The sequence below is a fragment of the Stegostoma tigrinum genome, chromosome 12 (assembly GCF_030684315.1).
Source record: "Stegostoma tigrinum isolate sSteTig4 chromosome 12, sSteTig4.hap1, whole genome shotgun sequence".
Classification (NCBI taxonomy): Eukaryota; Metazoa; Chordata; class Chondrichthyes; order Orectolobiformes; family Stegostomatidae; genus Stegostoma; species Stegostoma tigrinum.
In genome coordinates, this window is record NC_081365.1 from 35,446,776 (window position 1) to 35,472,896 (window position 26,121).

The window sequence follows — 26,121 nt, forward strand, 5'->3', positions numbered from 1 at the left end:
TTCCCATACTTCTGTCCTCAAAATCCCTCCCCCCAACAAAAATAAGGACAGAGACCCCCCATCCTCACGTACTACCTCACCAACCTCTGCGTCCAACGTATCATACTCCTACCTTCATCCAAGGCCCAAAACAAACTTTTCATATCTGACGGGGGTTCACTTGTACATTCTCCTATCTGATCTACTGTGCCTGTTGCTCCCGATGTGGCCTCCTCTACTTCACTGACACCAAGAGCAAACTCGGGGACCAATTCGTGGAGCACCTGTGCTCTGTATGCTATTATCACTAACACTTTCTGGTCACCAACCATTTTAACTCCCCCTCCCAGTCCCTTGATGACATGTCCATTTAGGCCTCTCCCAGTGCCACAATGATGCCACATGCAAACTGGAGGAGCCACACTTCACATTCCACCTTGGGACCCTGCAGCCTGATGACCTAAACATGGAATTCACCAGTTTTAAAATCTACCCACCACCGGCCTGATCCCATGTCTGACCCTTCCTCTGATCCCGCCTCCTTGACCTGACTCAACCTGTCCATCTTCTCTCTCACCTACCCAACGCCCCTTTCACAGTGACCAATCTCTACTACCTTCTATCTGCATCCACCTATCACCATCCAACCTCACCACCCTCAGCCCCACCCCTTCTTCTCACCTCCTTGACCTGACACAACCTATCCACTTTTCCCCACCTATCCTTCCCGATCAATCCCCATACCTGCATCCACATATCACCATCCCATCTATGTTCCCCCCAGCCCCACCCCTCCTCCTTGTATTTATTTCCCAGCTCCCTTCCCCCTCTCCAGTTCTGAAGAAGGGCCCGACCCAAAACAACAAATTTCCTGCTCTTTTGACGCTGCCTGACCTGCTGTGTTCCTCCAGCTCCATATTTTTCTGAAACCCTGGCTGGCTCTAATAGCTGTGCTCTTTTTAGATGAATTATTTATGAATTATTGCAAGCTGTGCTCAATTTATTTTTCACTTTAAAGGCGGCCTCATTCTGGCAGCAGATTACTCCCAGTTGGAGCTACGAATTCTGGCTCATCTTTCCAAGGATAAGAGCCTTATTCAGGTTTTAAATAGTGGAGAAGATGTGTTCAAGAGCATTGCTGCAGAATGGAAAATGATAGATCCAGCAGCGGTGAATGATAAACTGAGACAACAGGCCAAGCAGGTCAGTTGGAGTTCTAAGTAGCTGGGTGTGTTAGCTGACAATGTGAAACCTCCATCAGGAAAAGAAAAAAAGTGCCAATCATCGTCTATTAACTGTCAAATAGGGTGAGTTTCAATAATGCCATGTTCTTGTGAACATTCTGTGCAGAACTGGCAATGAGAGCATTTACAAAAAAATTACTTAAAAGCTGTGTTCCTTCTGGCTCTGTAATCATACCAAGATAATCTTGTTCCTTAAAACCAAACAAATATAAGTTAGTAATACTTGAACTTCTCAAAATCCAACGTGCTGTACTATCGAACATCTAAGATATATATTCTTGGTATTGAAGTTGACACTTTTTGCATAAACCAGAAGCTCCTGTAAAAAAAAAGGGAATTTATTTAAAGGGAATTAATTCATTGTTTAATGAAGTAGCTAACCAGAATAGCAACATAAGTTTGTGTAGTCGAGTAGTTAAATTTTATTAAAAAACTCTTATTATGGCACACCAATGATGTTAGTACGTTGATTTCAGACCTTCACCAATCTTTTTCTCTTCTTACCTGTCACCTCACCTCCTGAGGACCCCTCACATTTCTGAGGAAGGGCCACCGGACCTGAAACATTAACTTGTTTTTCCTTCACAGATGCTGCCAGACCCGCTGAGCTTTTCCAGCAATTTCTGTTTTGTTACCTCACCTCCTGAGTTCTTCCAGGTATTTTTTGTTTTTATTTAAGATTTGTAGTATTCATATCCTGCTTTTGTAACCAAATTCAGGTTTTTTAAAGAAATCACATGACTAGAATGTGACAAATGTGACACATTTAGTGTGCAACACACGTACTATTTCAGCAGTATTGCAATTGGTCAGCAAGTAGCTCCCGTCGATTGGTGACGGTTGGAAATCAACGCGATAACCTCTGTCTCAATATTTTTAAGTGTTTTCTAATCAACCTGCTCACAGATGTTATGATACACATCTGGACTTGGGCAGGACTTGATCCAAGGCCTCCTGGCTCAGAGGTAGGGACAATACCACTGCACCACTGTCCCCATTTCTAAGGCCTTCACTGGGAGTGATTGTAATGGTGAATAGCTGGTGCTTGTTGATTTAATGCTTGTTAAAATGGTAACACAAGGTCCTTGTGGTGTAGTGATAGCACTGCTATTCCTGGCCTGGGAGGCTTGGGTTCAAGTCCCACCTGCTCCAGAGGCATGTAATACCATCTCTGAACAGGTTGATAAGAAAAATAGGTTAACTAAAAGAAATAGTAACATAGCGACCTTGGGGTGCAGTGGTAAGTTCTGACCTCTAAGCGAGGAGGCCTGGGTTTAAGATCTACCTACTCCAGAGGTGTGTAGTAACATCTCCCTGCAGGTTGTTTAGAAAAAGTATTTAAACCAGTAACATGTCAGTCTCTGGTGTAATTCGTCAGTACATCTGTGTGTTGACCAAAATGTTGGTGGCTTCAGACCATCTAGGGCTGTTATGGCACAGTGGTAGTTTGCCTCTGAGCCAGAAGGCATAGGTTCAAATCCTGTCTGCTCCAGAGGTGTGTAATAACATTACCGAACTGGTTGATTAGAAAATTAAAAATAGAAAGAGCCGGCTTCCTCCTGTGTTTAAATCTCATTTGCTGAAGATATGTTATTATAAGTCGGAACAGACTGATTTGAACTAAAAGGCTGAGTTCCTAAGGGTACTTGTGCATTGGTAGTGTTCAGGCCTTTGATCCAGGTGGCCTGGATTTAAGCACTGCCTGCTCCAGGTGTGTGTCATAACATCTTTGATCTGTAAAATATTAAATAGTAACAGTGAAAGTGCTTTCAGTGTATTAGGATAAGGGTTGTCTTTGGTAGAGATAGAAGATTGCTGAGGAATAGTAAACAAGGAATTTTATAGGATACTGAATGAGATAAATTTTGATGAAGTGGAGTTAGTGGAAAGACTGGCATACTCAAAGTGGGCAAGTTCATTAGAGTACATCCTATGTAGCTGAGGGAATGAGAGGGTTGAAGTTACAAAAGTACAGGCTAGAATCTTCTAATTATGCGCTGAGTCAGAGAAAATGGGTGACATTCCTAACGAGTACTTTGCATCGATATTCACCAAGGAGAGGGACATGACAGATGTTGAGGTTAGGGATAGATGTTTGCTTACTCTAGGTCAAGCTGACATAAGGAAGGAGGAAGTGTTGGGAATCCTAAAGGACATTAAGGTGGACAAGTCCCCAGGTCCGGATGGGATCTATCCCAGGTTACTGAGGGAAGCGAGAGAGGAAATAGCCAGGGCCTTAACAGATATCTTTGCAGCATCCTTAGACATGGGTGAGGTCCTGGAGGACTGGAGACTTGCTAATGTTGTCCCCTTGTTTAAGAAGGGTAGCAAGGATAATCCAGGTAATTATCGACCGGTGAGCCTGACGTCAATGGTAGGGAAGCTACTGGAGAAGATACTGAGGGATAGAATCTATTCCCATTTGGAAGAAAATGGGCTTATCAGTGATAGGCAACATGGTTTTGTGCAGGGAAGATCATGTCTTCCCAACCTAATAGAATTCTTTGCGGACGTGACAAAGTTGATTGATGAGGGAAAGGCTGTAGATGTCATATACGTGGACTTCAGTAAGGCGTTTGACAAGGTTCCCCATGGTAGGCTGATGGAGAAAGTGAAGTCACATGGGCTAGATGGATAAAAAACTGGCTGGGCAACAGGAGACAGAGAGTAGTAGTAGAAGGGAGTTTCTCAAATTGGAGACTTGTGACCAGTGGTGTTCCACAGGGATCTGTGCTGGAACCACTGTTGTTTGTGATATATGTAAATGATTTGGAGGAATGTGTAGGTGATCTGATCAGCAAGTTGCTGATTACACTAAGATTGGTGGAGTAGCAGATAGTGAAGGGGACTGTCAGAAATTACAGCAGAATATAGATAGACTGGAGAGTTGGGCAGTTAAATAGCAGATGGAGTTCAATCTGGGCAAATGCGAGGTGATGCATTTTGGAAGATCAAATTCAAGGGTGAACTTTACAGTAAATGGAAAAGTCCTAAGGAAAATTGATGAACGGAGAGACCTGGGTGTTCAGGTCCATGGTTCCCTGAAGGTGACAATGCAGGTCAATAGGGTGGTCAAGAAGACATATGGCATGCTTTCCTTCATTGGACGGGGTATTGAGTACAAGAGTTGGCAGATCATGTTGCAGTTGTATAGGACTTTGGTTCGGCCACATTTGGAGTACTGTGTACAGTTCTGGTCGCCACATTACCAAAAGGATGTGAATGCTTTGGAAACGGTGCAGAGGAGGTTCACCAGGATGTTGCCTGGTACAGAGGGTGCTAGCTATGAAGAGAGGTTGAGTAGATTAGGATTATTTTCATTAGAAAGACTGAGATTGAGGGGGGACCCGATTGAGGTCTACAAAATCGTGAGGGGTATAGAGAGGGTGGATAGCAAAAAGCTTTTTTCCAGAGTGGGGGACTCAATTACTAGGGGTCATGAGTTCAAAGTGAGAGGAGGAAAGTTTAAGGGAGATATGCGTGGAAAGTTCTTTACACAGAGGGTGGTGGGTGCCTGGAACACGTTGCCAGCGGAGGTGGTAGACGCAGACACGTTAGCGTCTTTTAAGATGTATTTGGACAGGTACATGGATGGGCAGGAAGCAAATGGACACAGCCCATTAGAAAATAGATGACAGGTTAGACAGAGGATCTTGATCGGCACAGGCTTGGAGGGCCGAAGGGCCTGTTCCTGTGCTGTAATTTTCTTTGTTCTTTGTTCTTCTGAGATGTGGGGCTCTGAAGGATTGTGGCTGTCACATCCATGCTCAAAAGAGGAGTGAAACGTAAACCTGGCCATTCTAGCCCAGTCACTTTTAGAAACAATAAATTGGAAAAAAAATCATATCCACTTTGATAAGTGTAGACTATAAAAGGCGAGCTGGCATGGATTTGTTAAGGGTAATTGATCTTCGACTAGCTTGATTGAGGTTAAAGTTTCATATCTGAATGTTGAAAAGATGTTTGTACTACATATTAGACTGGTTGGCAAAATTGAAGGCTGCTGGATTAATGGGGCTGTGGCAGTGTGCATACAGATTTAACCAGTGGATGACTGGTTTTTGGACTGCTTGTAGTAGAGTTAACAAGGTTTACTGCTAGGGTCAGTTTTTTTTTAAACATATACATAATACTGCTTTAAACTCAGGGATACAGAGTGTAATTTTGAAATCTGCAAGTGATACAATCTTGGAAGTGTAGAAAACACAGAGCAGTGATAACAGAGGACAGAGATATTAAATGAATATTTTGTGTCATTTTTACTGTGGAGAAAGAAATAGAGGCTAGAGAACTCTGGCAAATAAATAGTGATGTTTGAAACAGTTCACATTACAGAAAATATAGAGGTGGATAAATCTCCAGGATTTGATCTAGTATATCCAAGGTTGTTGCGGGAAGTTAGGGAGGAAATTTTGGGGCCCATGTAGAAATATTTGCAGCATCTATAACTGTGGGTAAGGTGCAAGATATTGGAGACTAGGTAATGTTATGCTTTTGTTTTAGAAAGGCTGCAAAGATAAGACTGGGAACTATAGACCTGAGTCTGACTTGGTGGTGGGTAAGTTGTTGGAGGTGATTATGAAAGATAGGATTTACATACATTTGGAGAGGCAAAGAATAATTAGGGATTATCAACACGGTTTTATGTGAGGGAAGTTGTATCTTACAAACTTGATTGAGTCTTTTCAGGAAGCAGCCAAGAAGTTCAACGAGGGCTAAGCGGTAGACATTGTCTACTTGGACTTCAGTAAAACTTCCTCCAAGGTTCCGCACAGTAGGCTAATTAGTAAAGTTAGATGACATGAGGTTCAGGGTGAGTTTGCCAACTGGATATAAAACTGCCTAATTGCAGTGATGGCGGAGGGTTGTTTTTTAGACTGGAGGCCAGTTCCATGGGATCGGTATTGGGTTCACTTTTGTTTGTTATTTATATAAATGATTTAGATGCTAATATAGAAGGCATGGTTAGTAAGTTTGCAGATGACGCTAAAATTGGTGGTATAGTGGACAGTGAAGATAGTTATCTAAAGTTACAAAGAGATCTTGATCAGTTGGGTCAATGGGCTGAGGAGTGGCAGATGGAGTTTAATTTAGATAAATGAGAGACATTGCATTTTGGTAAAACAAATAAGGGCAGACATATACATTAAAAGTAGGGTCTTGGATAGTGTTATGGAACAGAGACACCCAGGGGTTCAGGTACATAATTCTTTGAAGTTTGCTTCACATGTAGACAGGATGGTTAAGAAGGTATTTCGTATGCTTATCTTCATTGTTCATTCCTTTGAGCGTAGGAGTTGGGATGTTATGTTGAGATTGTATAGGACATTGGTGAGGCCTCCGTTCTGGTTGCCCAATTATAGGAAGGATGCTATTAAGTTGGAGAGGGTTAAGAAAAGATTTAACAGGATATTACTAGGAATGGAGGTTTGGAGTTATAAGGAGAGGCTGGATAGGCTGGGACATTTTTCTACTGGAGTTTAGCAGATTGAGGATTCATCTTTGTAGAGGTTTACAAAATCACAAAACATGTGGATAAAGTGAATGGCTGATGTCTTTTTCCTAGGGTGGGAGATTTCAAGAGTAGAGGTCATATTTTTGAGGTGAGAGGAGAAAGACTTAAAAAAAGACATGCGGGGTAATTGTTTTACACAGAATGGTTCGTGTATGGAACGGACTTCCAGAGGAAGCCGGGGATGCGGGTACAGTTACAACATTGAAAACACATTTGGATAAGTTCATGAATGAGAAATGTTTGGAGGGATATGGGTAAAGTTCAGGCAGATGGGACTAGTTTAATTTGGGCTAATGGTCGGCATGCGCTGGTTGGGCTGAAGAGTCTGTAATCGTGCTGTATGACTGTGAATGTATCAGGTGGAATGCGTGGGCACGTGTCACTGAAATTCGATACAAAACAAGAACAAGCTACTGCAATTTGTGAGGAATAAGGAGGAAAGAACATGCAAGTTTAAATACAGTTTTAAAGGGTGCACAAGAAAAGAGAGTGTACTCAAATCTTGCAATGTAGCATGATGGGTTAACAAAGCATTTGGGAGCCATGGCTTTATAAACAGAGGCATAGTGAACCAAATAAAGGAAGTTATGCTGAATTCCGTATAAAATAAGAGCTCCTCCTGTGGCTGTAAGTATTTTAACCAATTCTGGGCACTGCATTTTAGGGAAAATTTGGAAGTTTTGGAGAGAGTACAGGAAAGATTTATTAGAATGATTTCAGAGATGCGGAAATACAGTTATATGGAAAAGCTGGAGAAGATAGAATTGCTGTTACAGTGGAGAGAGGCCAAAGGAATTCCACAGAGGTTTTTAAAATTATTTAAATGGAGCAAATAAAGAGAAACTATTGTCAATGGTTTAATTGTGATAACCAGAGTGTTAGGAGAAAGAACCAGATGTTATCACAAAAAGCTGAGTTCACATGAGGAGTGGTTAGAATTTGGAAGGCACTGCCTGATGAGATTCAATAATAGATTCCTCAGAGGAATTAGATAAACTAAATTGGTACAAAAATTGCAGGAATGTTGAGAAAGGGTGGGACTAAATAGCTTATTCTTTGAAAAGGCCATTGCAGACTCGATGCATTGAGAGGGTTTTTTCTGTTACAATTCCATGATTCATTATTTCTTTGAAGCAGATTGTGAGGATGTAGACTACTTACAATCCAGAAACTGCTCTAGTTTAGTACATGCATTTAGTAAGTTGTGATCAAACTCAACGCTTGTTTGTGTCCCCTCTTCTGGTGATGTACTGCTGTTCCCTCAACTCTAATCTGGGGTCTCCTTTCTTCTTCAGATCTGTTATGGGATCATTTATGGGATTGGGGCCAAGTCGCTTGGTGAGCAAATGGGCCTGGATGAGAATGATGCAGGTTGTTACCTAGAAACGTTCAAATCTCGATATAAGGGTAAGGAAGTCTTTATTAACTTTTTCAATGATGGTTGGATTTAAGGGAAATATCAAATAAACTGCTTTAGTTTAGTTGATAAGAGATGGCCCAATGAGGAAGGAGGGAAAAATAATATCATTTGTGATTTTTGCAGCTTTCTCTGAGAGATAAAGCAGAGGCATCCAAAAAATCAAATCAAAATACTCTGCAAGTGATGCATCAGAGTCAGTGGCTTTGAAAGAAAATTACCAAAATAAATCGAAACTCTTCTTCAGCTGGGGCATAACTGTGGACACAAAGGACTGTGTAGAGAGGATAATGGGAACTGCAGATGCTGGAGATTCCAAGATAATAAAATGTGAGGCTGGATGAACACAGCAGGCCAAGCAGCATCTCAGGAGCACAAAAGCTGACGTTTCGGGCCTAGACCCTTCATCAGAGAGGGGGATGGGGATAGGGAACTGGAATAAATAGGGAGAGAGGGGGAGGTGGACCGAAGATGGAGAGAAAAGAAGATAGGTGGAGAGAGTGTAGGTGGGGAGGTAGGGAGGGGATAGGTCAGTCCAGGGAAGACGGACAGGTCAAGGAGGTGGGATGAGGTTAGTAGGTAGCGGGGGGTGCGGCTTGGGGTGGGAGGAAGGGATGGGTGAGAGGAAGAACCGGTTAGGGAGGCAGAGACAGGTTGGACTGGTTTTGGGATGTAGTGGGTGGGGGGAAGAGCTGGGCTGGTTGTGTGGTGCAGTGGGGGGAGGGGATGAACTGGGCTGGTTTAGGGATTCCTTTTTTGAAATATTTTTGAAACGAGTTTTAAAACATCAATAATTTTCCACAGGAATTCGGACATTTCTGCGTGAAACTGTAAAAAGTTGTCAGGAAAATGGATTTGTGCAAACAATTCTTGGCCGGAAACGGTATCTTCCGGCAATAAAGGATCCCAATCCTCATGTTAAAGCTCACGTATGTATTACAGTTTATACACTAGCTCAAATCTGTTCATAGGTAACTAGTTTTTAATAAACATACTCCAGTTATGGGAGCTTCTGATGCTGGGCAGAACACCAGACCAAAACATTCCATTCTTGTTTGAAGATGTAGATCGCAGTGTATTTAGCAAGTTGTGTGTTTTAATGTGTTACGCAAAATGCTTCCTATTCTGTTTTGCTGAGGGTACGGTATGGATTTTTATGGTAATTTAGGTTACTTCATAAGTATGAAATAAAAACAATGCAGAAAAGTATTCTAAGAGTACCAAGAATGACTAACCTCAGATAACCAGGAGATGCACAGCTTGGATTAGGGTTGCCATTGAAAAGACATCTAATAAAATCCGACCAAAATGACGTGTTCAGAATTAAATCTTCCTGTTATTGCAAGCATTTAACTTTCCACTTCTGATGTGGATGATGTAGTTGTATTGTTTTCAGCTGCGGTGCTAGTTATTTAATCGTGTTCCACACGTATACCACTAGTTGCAGAGTAACTCTTTATCATTGTGGTTGGGCCACTAGAGGTGGGTGTCAAATGCTGAATGCTGTCTCCTTCAATCCCAATACCCTTTTATTAAAACACATTCTGATGAAACTATCCATGAGAAATAAAATTGGTTTTCAATCAATGATACATTTTGATACTTCTAAACCAGTGCTTCATCGACTGGTCACTGTCTGCTTGGTTTCTCTAGCCAAATATGAGGGTACATTTGGTTTTAATGTTTAATGACTGGATGAATATTTATAAATTATTATTCTTTGTTGCGCATTTGCTGTATGTTTGGTGGTGCCTGACGTCTAAATTTTGAGTCAAGACCCAACCTGAATCTGACATACAATGGGGAAAAGCTTCCTGGTTGAGTGAGTTTTGCTTTGATTGGGATTAATAATATGTAGCATTTAAATTTAGTGCAGTGTCAAATTAGTTTAAAAAGTGCTGCTGAGATGTTATGTTAATTTCGAGAAGTGCTTTTATTTCTCCTTTAAGATAAAGCCATGGATAATTTTCTGAGAATTACTAGTCTTTCTCCCCCAGCGAGCAATGCAGATTTGGCCTACTCGTGCTCCTAATTCACATAACCCGACCTAATCTATCCTGTGATGATTGGAGTCTTAAGGGTGGCTCAATGGTTAGCACTTCTGCCTTACAGCACCAGAGACTTGGGTTCAATTCCGCTCTCTGGCGTCTGTGTGAAGTTTGCATAATCTCCCCATGTCTGTGTGGGTTTCCTCCAGATGCTCCGGTTTCCCTCCACTTTCTAAAGATGTACGGCTTAAGTAGACTGGCTATGCTAAATTATTCATTGTGTCCAGGGAAGTGCAGGCTAGGTGGGTTAGCCATTGGAAATGCAAGGTTACATGGATAGGATGGGTGTAATGCTATTGGGAGAGTTGATGTGGACCTAGTAGGCTACATGGCCTCTTTCCAGAGTGTAGGGATTCTAGTTTAAGTGACTTAAGCTTTCTCCACGGCCATGGTGAATGTCTGTGATTTTCAAAGATGAAATTGGATGTAATTGGTCCATGGAGCTTGTGCTGTTAATTACCAGTTTAAATGTGATAGCTGTAGCTGTTTTCACAGCTGAGTTTAAATGAGGCTTTAGCTCCATAAATGTAATTATCACCACTATATGCTCTAGCTCATTGCGCAAATATTCCTGATTCCAATCAAAATATATTTGCTGTGTGAAAAATCCCGTGTAATGTATAGATTAAAAGGTGGATGACACCTTTTGCGAAGGTGCGTTAGTTATTACAGACATTTTGGGAATGTTGTCTGAAATCAGCGCCGTGATTTCTATAAGCTGGAATTTACTTTGGTAGTATTTTCAGAACTTCAGAAGGCTAAATGCAAGTATGTGCTGTGATGACATATTTAGTATTAAAACTAACTTTTTCAAATTTAAAACAAAGCCATATTTGGCAAGCAATGCCAAGCAGCCGTAACTACCTGCTGTAATGGCTTAGCAAGCCAGTCCATGACAGCAGTCGCTAGAAAGTCACAAAAAGGAATGAAATTGGACAACTATCTGGCATAAACCCAGGCACCGGAAACAACAACCTTGCTGACCCTGCAAAGCCTTCCTTACTCATTGTGGGCTTACCTGTAGCACATGGTCTGCAGCTTCGAGAAGGCAGCTCACCACCTCCTTCTCAAGGGCAACTGGTGATGACCAATAAATGCTAACCCAGCCAGCGATTGCCCATATCCCACAAATGAATTAATAAAAATTATACAGACAATAATTAGAATCTTATTCTGATTGTCAAAAATTAACAGGGCACCAGCTGGTTGAAACCCAAACTGGAAAGTATCTTAGATAACAAGGTGTGGAGCTGGAAAATTTTCTGAAGAAGCGCCTACGCCCGAAATGTCAGCCTTCCTGCTCCTCTGATGCTGCTTGGCCTGCTGTGTTCATCCAGCTCTACACCTTGTTATCTAAGATTAGATAAGTTCTTGCAATCTCTGGAAAGCATCTTTTCATCTTTAACTTTTGTACACAAATCCAGATGGCCTTCCAATTAGAACCCTACTCCATGCTGCCAGTTAGCTTGTAGGCTAGGTATTGATGCCTGTTTACAAATCCTCATTCTGGCCATTCTATCACAACAGGCTCAACGTCAAGCAGTGAACACCACTGTTCAAGGATCAGCAGCTGATCTGGTAAAAATAGCAACTGTTAATGTTCAGAAACAATTGGAGGAAGCCTTTCCATCTGTTGCTAAATCGCATGGTCACTGGAAAAGCAAGTTTCAGGAAGACAAAAAAATGGGTTAGAACTAAGCTTTATCTCTTTTTGTTTGTCTCCTTCCCTCTTCTCTTCATAGGTCACTTGCAACTCCTTTTAACTTTTCTATTATTACAGTCCCGTTGTCCAATGTTACTGGACTGTAGATGATGTACTTGGTGGATCCTGATGACTATGGTCAGAATAGTTTATCTTGATGTGATAAACCCCGTTCCCAGAAGATGCTGCAGCAAAACAGCCCACAGCCTTTCTTACCATTGCTGCGTCGATTTCAATCAGAGGTGATATTGCAATTCTGAGGTAGCAAATGTGTGTCTTTCAAATTTTTTACTGCACACCTTTTTGTTGCCCCACTGCCTGTGATGTTTTCTGTGTTGCCAAGTATTGCTAAGCTTTGGTTGGTAGGACCTTAATTGCTTTGAGTTGGAACTAAACATTGTTTTTGTTCAGATTGAATTAACAGAACTATAAAATTCCTACTTTAAATATGAATCACAAATTACAGCTGATTTAATTAAGAGCAATTTCAAGGATTGTATTTCAGAATTATGAAAAGTATTAAAAAACTTTTTAATTAAAAAATCTATTCATTTAATATGCACATAAATATACAATTTCTGAAGAAGGGTCCTGACTTGAAATATCAACTTTCCTGCTCCTCTGATGCTGCCTGGCCTGCTGTGTTCCTCCAGCTCCACACTGTGTTATCTCTGACTCCAGCATCTGCAGTTCTTGCTATCTCCTATATAATACTGCTTCCATTCACTCCTCTCTAGTCTTCCACATGAAGAACATGACTGTGCACACACTCCCTCCTAAACGGTCACCTGCAATTCTTAATTCTTCTTAATGTAGCAATTATACGTTTTTTAATTCAAAGAATAAATAGCGTTTCTAGGACTCTAAGGCAACCATAAGAATCGGAAAATATTTGGATTATTTAATGTTGCAAAGTTTAATGGAATCTTTAACCTCAAAATATTTTTTGTTTTCGGAAAATCTACTGCACTGGTGAGTATTTAAATTGCGATACATTGGTTGGTAGGCAGCGTGACCTTGCGCTCAGGATTTGATAGGGAAAGCTATGGGATAATAATATGTATGAGCCAACCTCACTCATGATCTCCTTGTGTGTAAGGGAAGAAATTGGCGGAGAATGATCTCGGGGAAGGGAGAGTCGAATTTCTAAGTCAAGTTGCTATTTAAAAGGAAGAAGTGTTGAGCGTCTTGAGAAGTGTTAAAGTAGATAAGTCCCCAAGTCCTGATGGGTTTGATCCCAGAATATTGTGGGAGTCAAAGGAACAAATTGCCGGAGGATTGACAGACAGCTTTGCACCCTCTTTGGCCAAAGGTGAGGTCCCAGAGAACTGGAGAGGAATCAAAGTAGTCCCATTGTTTAAGAAGGGTAGCAGGGATAATCCAGGAAATTATAGGCCTGTAAGCCTCATGGCAGTGGCTATTGGAAAAAAAGTTCTCAGGGACAAATCTATATACGTTTAGATGCAAATGGACTTATTAATGATAAACAGCATGGTTTTGTGCGGGGGGAGGTTGTGGCTTACTAACTTGATTATTAAGTTTTTTGAGGAGGTGATGAAGATGGTTGAAGTGGGAAAAGTGGTCGATGTTGTCTACATGGGCTTCAGTAGAGCCTTTGACAAGGTCGGTGGCAGACTGATCCAAAAGGTGAAGCCCCCTGGTATCAGTGGTGGGCTAGTAAGATGGATACAAAACTGGCTTAGTCATTGGAGACAGAGGGTAGCGGTGGAAGGATGCTTTTCAGAATGAAGGGTTGTGACTAGTAGTGTTCGACAGGGATCAGTGCTGGGACCTCTGCTGTTCATGATCTATGTAAATGATTAGAAGGAAAACGTTGCTGGTCTAATTAGTAGGTTTGTGGATGATACGAAGATTGGTGGAGTTGCGGTTAGTGAGAGGGGTTGTCAGAGGATACAACAAGAGATAGATCAGTTGGAGGCATGGGCAGGAAAAATGGCAGATAGAGTTTAATCCAGATAAATGTGAGGTGATGCATTTTGGAGGATCAATTACAAGTGGCATTATACAGTGAATGGCAGAACCCTTAAGAATATTGATATGCAGAGGGATCTGGGTGTACAGGTCCGCAGATCACTGAAGGTGACAGTGCAGGTAGGAAAAGTAGTTAAAAAAAAAAACTCCTATGGCATGCTTGCCTTCATTGGAAGGGCATTGAATATAAAGATAAACAAGTTATGCTGCAGCTTTATAGAAATTTAGTTCAGTCATACTTGGAATATTGCACGCGGTTCTGGTCGCCACACCATCAGAAAGATGTGGATGCTTTGAAAAAGGCACAGAGAAGGTTTACCAGGATGTTGCCTGATATGGGGGATTTCAGCTATGAAGAAAGGTTGGATAAACTGGGTTTGTTTTCATTAGAATGCAGGAGGCTGAGGGGTGACCTGATAGAAATGTAAAAGATTGTGAAAGGCATGGATAGATTGGAAAGTATGAGGCGTTTTTCCCCAGGGTGGAGGGGTCAGTTACAAGGGGACGCAGGTTTGAGGTGCAGTGGGGGCGGGGGGAGGGGTGCGGTGTGGGGAGGAGGACGAGAAGTACAGCAAGGACCATTTAAAAGAGATGAGCGAAGCAAGTTTTACATAAGGGATGGTGGTGGAAGCAGGCACAGTAGCAGCATTCAAGAAGGACCTGGATGAATACATGAACAGGAAGGGAATAGTGGGATACGGGTGCTGTGAATGAAGACAGTTTTAGTATGGATGGGCAAAATGTGTCAGCACAGGCTTGGAGGTCCAAAGGGCCTGTTCTTTATTTCCTTTATAAATAAATCCACTTGCTTACAGCAATGTCACTGATGGAAGGAATGCCTTAGCATTGAACAAAATGACTGCGGTTGTCACCTTGTTCTTTAGCATTAGAATAAATGATCAGAAATAAAAGGTTTTGCAGGTATGCTGTCCCTTAAAATTCAGATTGAAGTTAGAGTCTAGCACATCTTCAAATATTACATACATTTAGTTCCACACCAAACTCTTGACAAGGCTTAGATCTTTGGTAATGTTGCATTGGGACTGTAATCAATTTGGATGAAGTGGTTGGTGGATTTGCAATTTGAGATTAACTGATATTTGTCTCCCAATGCAGCTATAAATCAAAGGAAAAAGTGGCAGGAAATATACCAACCAGACCATGGAGGTTTTTTCATTTTACAGCTTCATGACGAACTGCTTTATGAAGTAGCAGAGAATGACATGATACAGGTAGGGAAAGTGATTTGATTTGATTTACAGCACAGTACAGGCCCTTCAACCCTCGATGTTGTGCCGACCTGTCATACCGAACTCAGGCCCATCTAACCTACACTATTCCATGTACATCCATATGCTTGTCCAATGACGACTTAAATATACCTAAAGTTGGCGAATCTATTACTGTTGCAGGCAAAGCGTTCCATTCCCTTACTACTCTCTGAGTAAAGAAACTACATCTGACATCTGTCCTATATCTTTCACCCCTCAATTTAAAGCTATGCCCCCTCGTGCTCGCCGTCACCATCCTAGGAAAAAGGCTCTCCCTATCCACCCTATCTAACCCTCTGATTATTTTATATGTTTCAATTAAGTCACCTCTCAACTTTCTTCTCTCTAACGAAAACAGCCTCAAGTCCCTCAGCCTTTCCTTGTAAGACCTTCCCTCCATACCAGGCAACATCCTAGTAAATCTCCTCTGCACCCTTTCCAAAGTTTCCACATCCTTCTTATAATGCGGTGACCAGAACTGTACACAAAACTCCAAATGCGGCCGCACCAGAGTTTTGTACAGCTTCACCATAACCTCTTGGTTCCGGAACTCGATCCCTCTATTAATAAAAGCTAAAACACTGTATGCCTTCTTCACAGGCCTGTCAACCTGGGTGGCAACTTTCAAGGATCTGTGTACATGGACACCGAGATCTCCCTGCTCATCTACATTACTCAGAATCTTACCATTAGCCCTGTACTTTGCCTTCTGGTTACGCCTACCAAAGTGCATCACCTCACACTTTGTCTGCATTAAACTCCATTTGCCACCTCTCAGCCCAGCTCTGCAGCTTATCGATGTCTCTCTGCAACCTACAGCATCCTTCGTCACTATCCACAACTCCACTGACCTTAGTGTCGTCTGCAAATTTACTAACCCATCCTTCTACGCCCTCATCCAGGTCATTTATAAAAATGACAAATAACAGTGGACCCAACACTGACCCTTGCAGTACACCATTAGTAACTGGTCTCCAGGATGAACATTTCCCATCAACTACCACCCTCTGTCTTCTTTCAGCAAGCCAATTTCCAATCCTAACTGCTATATCTCCCACAATTCCATTCCTCCGCATTTTGTACAATAGGCTATTGTGGAGAACCTTATCGAACGCCTTGCTGAAATCCATATACACATCAACCGGTTTACTCTCATCTACCTGTTTGGTCACCTTCTCAAAGAACTCAATAAGGTTTTTGAGGCACGACCTTCCCTTCACAAAACCGTGCTGACTATCCCTAATCAATTTATTCTTTTCTAGATGATTGTAAATCCTATCCCTTATTACCTTTTCCAACACTTTACCTACAATTGAGGTAAGGCTCACTGGTCTATAATTACCAGGGTTGTCTCTACTCCCCTTCTTGAACAGGGGAACCACATTTGCTATCCTCCAGTCATCTGGCACTATTCCTGTAGACAATGACGAGTTAAAGATCAATGTCAAAGGCTCGGCAATCCCCTCCCTGACTTCCCAGAGGATCCTAGGATAAATCCCATCCGGCCCAGGGGACTTATCTATCTTCACCTTCTGAAGAATTTCTAATACCTCTTCCTTGTGAACCTCAATCCCACCTAGTCTAGTAGCCTGTATCTCAGTATTCTCCTCAACAACATTGTCGTTTTCTAGAGTGAATACTGTTGAAAAATATTCATTTAGCGCTTCGCCTGTTTTATCTGACTCCACACACAACTTACCACTACTATCCTTGATTGGGCCTAATCTTTCTTTCGTCATTTTTTTATTCCTTAAATACCTATAGAAAGCCTTAGGGTTTACCCTGATCCTATCCGCCAACAACTTCTCATGTCTCCTCCTGGCTCTTCTGAGCTCTCTCTTTAGGTCTTTCCTGGTTACCTCGTAGCCCTCAAGTGCCCTAACTGAGCCTTCACATCTCATCCTAACATAAGCCGTCTTCTTCCTCTTGACCAGAGATTCCACCTCCTTCATAAACCACGGCTCCCGCACTCTACAGCTTCCTGCCTGCCTGACAGGTACGTATTTATCTAGGACGCACAGGAGCTTTTCCTTGAATATGCTCCACATTTCTAATGTGCCCGTCCCCTGCAGTTTCCTTCCCCATTCTATGCTCCCTAAATCTTGCCTAATCCCATCGTAATTGCCTTTCCCCCAGCTATAACTCTTGCCCAGTGGTATACACCTATCCCTTTCCATCACTAAAGTAAACATAACAGCATTGTGATTGCTATCATCAAAGTGCTCACCTACTTCCAAATCTAACCCCCGGCCAGGCTCATTACCCAGTATCAAATCTAATGTGGCTTTGCCCTTGTTGGCCTATCTATATACTGTGTCAGGAAGCCCTCCTGCACACTCTAGACAAAAACTGACCCATCTATAGTACTTGAACTATAGTGTTCCCAGTCAATATCTGGAAAGTTGAAGTCCCCCAAGACAACTATCCTGTCTCTCTCACTCCGATCGCGAATCATCTTTGCTATCCTATCCTCTACATCTCTGGAACTATTCGGAGGCCTATAGAAAACTCCCAACAGGGTGACCTCTCCTTTCCTGTTTCTAACTTCAGCCGATACTACCTCAGTTGACGAGTCCCCAAACATCCTTTCTGCAACTGTAATACTGTCCTTGACTAACAATGCCACACCTCCCCCGCCTTTTACCATCTTCTCTGTTCTTACTGAAACATCTAAATCCCAGAACCTGCAACAACCATTCCTGTCCCTGCTCTATCCATGTCTCCGAAATGGCCACAACATCGAAGTCCCAGGTACTAACCCATGCTGCAAGTACACCCACCTTATTCCGGACGCTCCTGGCATTGAAGTAGACACACTTCAATCCAACTTCATGCTTGCCGGTGCCATCTTGCTTCCCTGAAACTTTATTTCAGACCACCCTACACTCAACCTTTTCTATAGTCGAACTACAATTTTGGTGCCCATCCCCCTGCTGAATTAGTTTAAACCCACCCGAAGAGCCTTAGCAAATTTCCCCCCCAGGATATTGGTACCCCTCTGGTTCAGGTGAAGACCATCTTGCTTGTAGGTTTGCTTGTATGGTTATAAGAAATGTGAGAATAAATCCTGTTGTAGTCGCCTGGTGTCGGTGCCATCTTGAATTAAGTGAAGAATTTGTTAATTTCATTTGTATGATCATTTTTCAGTCTCTTTATACATAAATAAAAACAAGAAAATGGAATACTGAGTTGTGCAATGGATACAAAAGAAAGGATGAAATGATGAATCAATATGACTCATTAATGAGACTGGCTGGCATACTGCAATATCGGGTTAGAGAGTAAAACATCAGAAAACTCTGGTGAAGAGCTAGACCCAGCATTCGTGTGCATGATCTCCTACACAGAATGCTTTGCTGTTTTAAATTATTTTTAATTATTTGTTTGGACATGTAATGACATACTGTCCTGGCATGACAGGACCATGAGAGGGGTGGGGGGAAATCTCTTTGTATTCATTTGGGATTTCATCTGAGCACAAGAAAGGCAGCTGTTGCAATAGGAACATGACTCTGATTGCAGGTTAGCAGGAAAGACGAGCAGCATTCTCTGCAGGAAAAACGCAGCCTGTTTCCACGTTAGAAATCATTGAAGGATCTGAAGATAGGATATTAACCTGAGGAACACGTGTGGTGATCCCCTGTGGCTGAGATGATTGACTTCCAACAAGCACAGTCATCTTTGTTTGTGCTAAGTATCACTGCAACCAACCCTGATTCAGGAGGAGATAGGTACCCCACCCGTTGTGTTCTAGGGTTCCTTGGTGCCACACTTGATCAAATGCAGCCTTGATATCAGTCACTGTCATCTCACCTCCTGAGTTCGAGTCTTTTACCCATGGTTGGACAAAGCTGTAATGAGGTCAGGGACCCAAAACTGAGAGTCAGTGAGTAGTTTACAGATGGACATATGAATTAGGAGTAGGCATAATCCACTCAGTCCCTCACATCTGTTTGATCATTCAATAAGATCGTGGCTAATCTGATTACTCCACATGCCTGCCTAACTCCAAAAAAATTTCACCCCCTTACTTATTAGGACCCTATCTTCCAAAGCTGTGAAATATTCAAAGATTCTGTTCCTCACAATAGTGATTGAAGCAGAGTTCTAAGCTCTCACTGCCCTTTGTGAGAAAAATATTTACTTTGTCTCTTGTCTATGAGGAAGAGACTCTACAAATACCTCTTCCTCTCTCTCTACATCCTCATAGATGAGGAAACGTCCTTCTCACATGCACCCTGTCAAGATCCCTTCAGATCTTTTATGTTTTAATTCAATTGTCTCATTCGTTTGTAAAGCCCAGTGGTTATAACCCTGGCCTATCAAACCTCTCCTGATTAGACAACACACCCATTCCAGACGTTAGTTCAGAAAAGGTTCAGTCGACTGTTTCCAACTCATTTACATCCTTTCTTGTATACAATGTTGGTATTCTTTAACTCCCGAAGTGTACTCACCAATGCCTGCACAAATGAAACCAAACCTATTCAATTCCACTTTTAATAAACGATAATGTCCTGTTACCTGAGATAGTGGGAACTGCAGATGCTGTAGAATCCAAGATAACAAAGTGTGAAGCTGGATGAACACAGCAGGCCAAGCAGCATCTCAGGAGCACAAAAGTTGACGTTTCGGGCCTAGACCCTTCATCAGAGAGGGGGATGGGGAGAGGGAACTGGAATAAATAGGGAGAGAGAGGGAGGCGGACTGAAGATGGAGAGAAAAGAAGGTTGGTGGAGAGGAGAGTATAGGTGGGGAGGGGATAGGTCAGTAGGGAAGATGGACAGGTCAAAGGGGCGGGATGAGGTGGTAGGTAGGAAATGGAGCTGCGGCTTGGGGTGGGAGGAAGGGATGAGTGAGAGGAAAAACAGGTTAGGGAGGCAGAGACAGACTGGGCTGGTTTTGGGATGCAGTGGGGGAAGGGGATGAGCTGGGCTGGTTGTGTGATGCAGTGGGGGGAGGGGACGAACTGGGCTGGTTTTGGGATGCCGTGGGGGAAGGGGGGATTTTTGAAGCTGGTGAAGTCCACATTGATACCATTGGGCTGCAGGGCTCCCAAGCGGAATATGAGTTGCTGTTCCTGCAACCTTCGGGTGGCATCCCTGTGGCACTGCAAGAGGCCATGATGGACATGTCGTCGAAAGAATGGGAGGGGGAGTTAAAATGGTTCCTGACCGGGAGGTGCAGATTTTTATCACGAACCGAGCAGAGGTGTTCTGCAAAGCGGTCCCCAAGCCTCCGCTTGGTTTCCCCGATGTAGAGGAAGCCACACCGGGTACAATGGATACAGTATACCACATTGGCAGATGTGCAGGTGAACCTCTGCTTAATGTGGAAAGTCATCTTGGGGCCTGGGATAGGGGTGAGGGAGGAGGTGTGGGGGCAAGTGTAGCATTTCCTGCGGTTGCAGGGGAAGGTGCCGGGTGTGTTGGGGTTGGAGGGCAGTGTGGAGCGAAAAAGGGAGTCACAGAGAGAGTGGTCTCTCTGGAAGGCAGACAAGGGTGGGGATGGAAAAACGTCTTGGGTGGTGGGGTCGGATTGTAGATGGCGGAAGTGTCGGTGGATGATGCATTGTATCCGGAGGTTGGTGGGGTGGTGTGTGAGAACGACGGGGATCCTCTTGGGGCGGTTGTTTGGGGGGTGGGGTGTGAAGGATGTGTTGCGGGAAATGTGGGAGACGCGGTCAAGGGCATTCTCGACCACTGCGGGGGGAAAGTTGTGGTCCTTGAAGAACTTGGACATCTGGGATGTGTGGGAGTGGAATGCCTCATCCTGGGAGCAGATGCGGCGGAGGTGGAGGACTTGGGAATAGGGGATGGAATTTTTGCAGGAGGGTGGGTGGGAGGAGGTGTATTCTAGGTAGCTGTGGGAGTCAGTGGGCTTGAAATGGACATCAGTTACAAGCTGGTTGCCTGGTATGGAGACAGAGAGGTCCAGGAAGGTGTGGGATGTGCTGGAGATGGCCCAGGTGAACTGAAGGTTGGGGTGGAAAGTGTTGGTGAAGTTGGGTGAACTGTTCGAGCTCCTCTGGGGAGCAAGAGGCGGCGCCGATACAATCATCAATGTACCGGAGGAAGAGGTGGGGTTTGGGGCCTGTGTAGGTGCGGAAGAGGGACTGTTCTACGTAACCTACAAAGAGGCAGGCATAGCTGGGGCCCATGCGGGTGCCCATGGCCACCCCCTTAGTCTGTAGGAAGTGGGAGGAATTGAAAGAGAAGTTGTTGAGGGTGAGGACGAGTTCAGCTAGGCGGATGAGGGTGTCGGTGGAGGGGGACTGGTCAGGCCTGCGGGACAGGAAGAAGCGGAGGGCCTTGAGGCCATCTGCATGAGGAATATCCTGTTACCTATTAGCTTTCCTAATTACTGGCTGTATCTACAATTTTTCCAATTCTTGCACCAAAACATCCAGATCACTGTCGTTATTATTACTATTGTGGAGTAGTTGCTGCCTCACTCTACTGTTGATGAAAACTCATTACTTGGCTGATAATTGAAAATAGACTGAGATGGTAATTGGCTGAGTTAGATTAGTTCCGTTTTTGTAGGCAAGACATATTAGAGTAAGTTTACACATTGCCAAGTAGATGCCAGTGTGGTAACAGTATTGGAACAGCTTGGCTAGGAGCACAGCTAGTTCTGAAGCGCAACTCTTCAGTGCTATTCCTGCAGCATGTCAGGGTCCATGGCTTCTGCAGTATTTAGTACCTTCAGTCATTTCTTGATATCATGTGAAGTGAATCAAATTGGTTGAAGATTGGCATCGGTGATGCTGGGGACTTCCAGAGGAAGCTGAGATGGATCATTGATTTGGCATGTCTGGCTGCTTGTCTGTTGAACTGATATCCTGGACTCTCCATTGTTAATGATGGAGATATTTGTAGAGCCTCTTCCTCCAGCAAGTTATTTAATGTTCTGCTTTATTCAATTAATTTATTAGGAACCACAGCCTATGTTGAATTTAAATAAGTAAGTTTTATTTTTCTTTATGTGTACAAATTAATTATTGGAGTTTTTTTTCCTGCCACACCTAAAACAGGGGCCCTGAGAGCATCTAGATGGTCTGTACTCAGAGATAATGGGAACTGCAGATGCTGGAGAATCCAAGATAACAAAGTGTGAAGCTGGATGAACACAGCAGGCCAAGCAGCATCTCAGGAGCACAAAAGCTGACGTTTCGGGCCTAGACCCTTCATCAGAGAGAGAGAGGCCGGAAATGTCAGCTTTTGTGCTCCTGACATGCTGCTTGGCCTGCTGTGTTCATCCAGCTTCACACTTTGTTATCTTAGATGGTCTGTCCTGTTTTGGCAACTGTTCTTACATTAGCCAATATACATTACAAACAATGAAGGTAGCTTCCTATTGTAATGAGATCATTTATTTTGTCATTTAGATGCCATCAGAACAGCAGTTTAGGCTGGATCAATCTTAATTCACTTATAATCTTAAATTTCACCACCTATGCTGCAAAATGCTCCAATAAATTATGCCCTTGTTGCTTTTTTGTTTAAAGATTTGTTCGTTTGTGCAGAAAATACAGCCCCTTAAACAGTCAAGTAAGATTATCAGAGTTTCTGTTCACTTTCTCATTTTCTGCCACTCCTCAGGTTGCTCAGATTCTGAAAAGTGAAATGGAAAATGCCATGAAGCTGCTGGTGAAACTTTGTGTCAAAGTAAAGATTGGTCCTAGTTGGGGGAACCTTCAAGATTTGGACCTGTAGTGAAGAATTTGCCAGATTTGAAAATTTGGACTACTTCCTTGAGTATTTATTTTGTAGTTGGACACATGGCTTATAACTGGTGCTATTTAATATTCAGCATAGAAAATGAAAGGATTATATATGAGTTTACTTCAAATGTGAACATCTTGTTCAATAAATAAAAGTTGAAACATTCAGCTCTCAGTCAATTGCTGATATTTGAGTTGAAGCATAATATTAATCAAGTTAACCTAAATATTTTACTGCTGGGATTTGGAGAATACTTTACAAAAACACATCTATTTATTTGTATAAAATTAAATGAATTGAATGTAATGTTTTTGGATGAATTCAGTGGAGACTGTTTAACAGGGATGTTCTAAAATAAAAACTATTTCTATGCTTGGAAATTCTCGAATGTCCCGGCTGTTGTCTCGGCTTTGTGTCATGTAATTAATGAAAAGTAACTTCCGAAGAGACAGACATTTTATATCTCCTACAGAATAAGAGTGGTGTCTCATATCTATTTAAATACCAGTTTTTCACTTTTGGAACAATATATAGAATGAGAGCTTTGAAAAGATGTGATTTGTCTCAATTTCTTTGTGGAAGAGAAAATCTGATGCACAGAACATCATGCAAACGCCACCATTGCTGCTTTATACTTGGAGTTATGCTTTTGGTTATAAAGTGAACTGATTAACGAGCTATACCCTCTTTGAATTATTCTCACAACGTAATTTACTCCAACCATTGGTGTGATTAAAAATTGGTAAACCCATACCAAAGAACTGAGTGTTATTTTGGGACAGGAGTATCACACACCTTACATCTGCACAGGTGAAGATATTCTAAATTGCTAGTATAGTTATTTATTGCCAGTCAATAAGTGATAGCAAGAAGCTCACCTTACAGTGATCAGACTGTGTACAGGATGAAAATGTTGTGCAATGTAAATTGATTTATTTAGATTTAAGTGGAAAACATTATTTATTGTACAGCTGAAGTGTCTGTAGTCAGCCTCTTTGGCAGCATCTATAATGAGAAGGTGTTAATGTTTCAGGGCAATGAAAGGTCATCAGTCTGAAATGTTAACTATTTCACTCTCTAAAGACATGGACAGACCTGAGTACTTTAAATTCTTTTTAATTTCAGATTTCCAGCCTTTGCATTGTTGTAATTTTACATTGTTGAAATGATGTACCTGTTAAAATATTATTCATATGTTTATGGTGACACATTCCTTTGTATATATTTTATTATTTTTCAAATAAAAGCATATCATTAAGTATGGAAGATCAGTTTTGTAAACTAGAAATGTTGCTGCTGCAGGGTAAACTGAAAAAAGTATTTAAAAACAATTAAACTCTAATGACAAGTTGAAAATGTTTCTTCTAACAGTTGTAAATAGTATTAAACTAGACAAAATATTTGAGGATAATATTGGACAAGAATCTTTACTCCATGTTGGGAAATAAGAAAGGACAAGTGACTGAGGAGTTAATAGGGAAGCACTTTGGGGCCAATGATCATAATTCTATTCATTTTAAAAAGCTATGGAAAAAGGATAGACCTGATTTAAAAGTTAAAATTCTAATTTGGATTAAGGCTACTTTTGATGGTACTAGGCAAGACCTTTCAAAACTTGATTGAGAGAGGCTATTTGCAGGTAAAGGGATATTGGAAAGTGGAAGGCCTTCAAAAATGAAATTATGGGCACCCAGAGGTATTCTGTTCCTATTAGTGTGACGGGCAAGTCTAGTACATTTAGAGGATGCTGGATGACTGGAGAAATTGAGGCTCTGGTCAGGAAAAAGAGGGAAGCATTAAGTAGGTATAGACAGCTGGGATTGAGTGAATCCCTTGAGGAGTATAAGGGCAGTAAAATTATATACGAGGGAAATCAGGGAGGCAAAGGGGGGCTATGAGATAGATTTGGTAAATAGGTTTAAGGAGAATCCAAAGAAGTTCTACAAAAACATTACGGGCAAAAGACTAAGTAGGGAGAGAATAGGCCCCTTAACGATCAACAGGGCTGTCTATGTGTGGAACTGCAAGAGATGGGTGAGATATTTGGAAATAAAGTGTGATGTCTTGAAAAGTATCCAAATTAGACGAGGAGGTGCCTTGAACTGCATGAGGGTGGATAAATCCCCTGTACCTGATCCGGTGGATTCTGTGTGGGAAATGATGGAAATGATTGCTGGGTCCCTTGCTGAGATATTTGTATCATTGATAGCCATGGGTGAGGTGCTGGAAGACTAGAGGGTGACAATGAGGTGCCATTATCTAAGAAAGGTGGTAAGGGAAAGCTGGGGAACAATAGACCAATGAACCTGTTGTGAGTGGTGGGTAAATTGTTTGAGGGGATTCTTGGGGCCAGGGTCTGTGTGCATTTGGAAAGGCAAGGAGTGATTAGAGATAGTCGATATCGCTTTGTGCGTGGGAAATCATGTCTCACTAACTTGATTGAGTTTTTTGAAGTGACAAAGAAGATTGATGGAGGGAGAGCGGTGGACATTTGTCAATATGGACTTCAGCAATGTGTTTGACAAGGTTCTGCATGATAGACTGGTTAGTAAGGTTAGATCACATGGAATCCAGCAGGAGCTAGCCAATTGGATACAAAATTGACTTGAAGGTAGTAGATGGGGGAAGTGGTGGGGGGTTGATTTTCGCAGTGGAGGCCAGTGACCACTGTTGTGCTGCAAGGGCTAGTGCTTGCTGCACTGCTTTTCATCATTTATGTAAATGATTTGGATATGAATATAGGGGGTATGGTTAGTAAGTTTGCAGATGACACCAAAATTGGTGGCGTAGTGAAGAAGGTTATCTCCGAGTACAACGGGACATTGATTAGATGACATTTAATTTAGATAAATGTAAGGCATCGCATTTTGGAAAGGCAAATCAGGGCAGGACTTATACACTTAATGGTAAGACCCTGGGGAGTGTTGCTGAACAAGGAGACCTAGGGGTACAGGTGCATAGTTCGTTGAAAGTGGAGTTGCAGGTAGACAGTGTGGTGAAGGTGGCATTTGACGTGCATGTCTTCATTGGTCAATGCATTGAGTATAGGAGTTGGATTTTGTAGGACATTGGTCAGGGCAACTTTTAGAATACTGCATATAATTCTGGTCTTGAAAGAGTTTCGAAAAGAATTACATGGATGTTACCAGGGTTGGAGGGTTTGAGCTATAGGAAGAAGCTGAACAGGCTAGGACTTTTTTTCCTGGAGCATTGGAGGCTCAGGGGT

General features: G+C 42.3%; 1 protein-coding gene across 2 annotated transcripts in view; it reads left to right on the forward strand.

Moving 5' to 3' along the window:
* LOC125456754 (DNA polymerase theta) overlaps positions 1-24,096 on the forward strand; it is an 84,611-nt gene extending 60,515 nt beyond the window's left edge. For both annotated transcript variants that reach the window (XM_048540138.2, XM_048540139.2), the window contains 6 exons: positions 998-1,182; positions 8,034-8,145; positions 8,960-9,084; positions 11,731-11,890; positions 15,014-15,129; positions 22,773-24,096. In XM_048540138.2, the coding sequence (XP_048396095.2) occupies positions 998-1,182; positions 8,034-8,145; positions 8,960-9,084; positions 11,731-11,890; positions 15,014-15,129; positions 22,773-22,886 (812 nt within the window). In that variant the 3' untranslated portion in view covers positions 22,887-24,096. The remainder of the gene's footprint in view (positions 1-997; positions 1,183-8,033; positions 8,146-8,959; positions 9,085-11,730; positions 11,891-15,013; positions 15,130-22,772) is intronic.
* Positions 24,097-26,121: the final 2,025 nt, after the last annotated feature.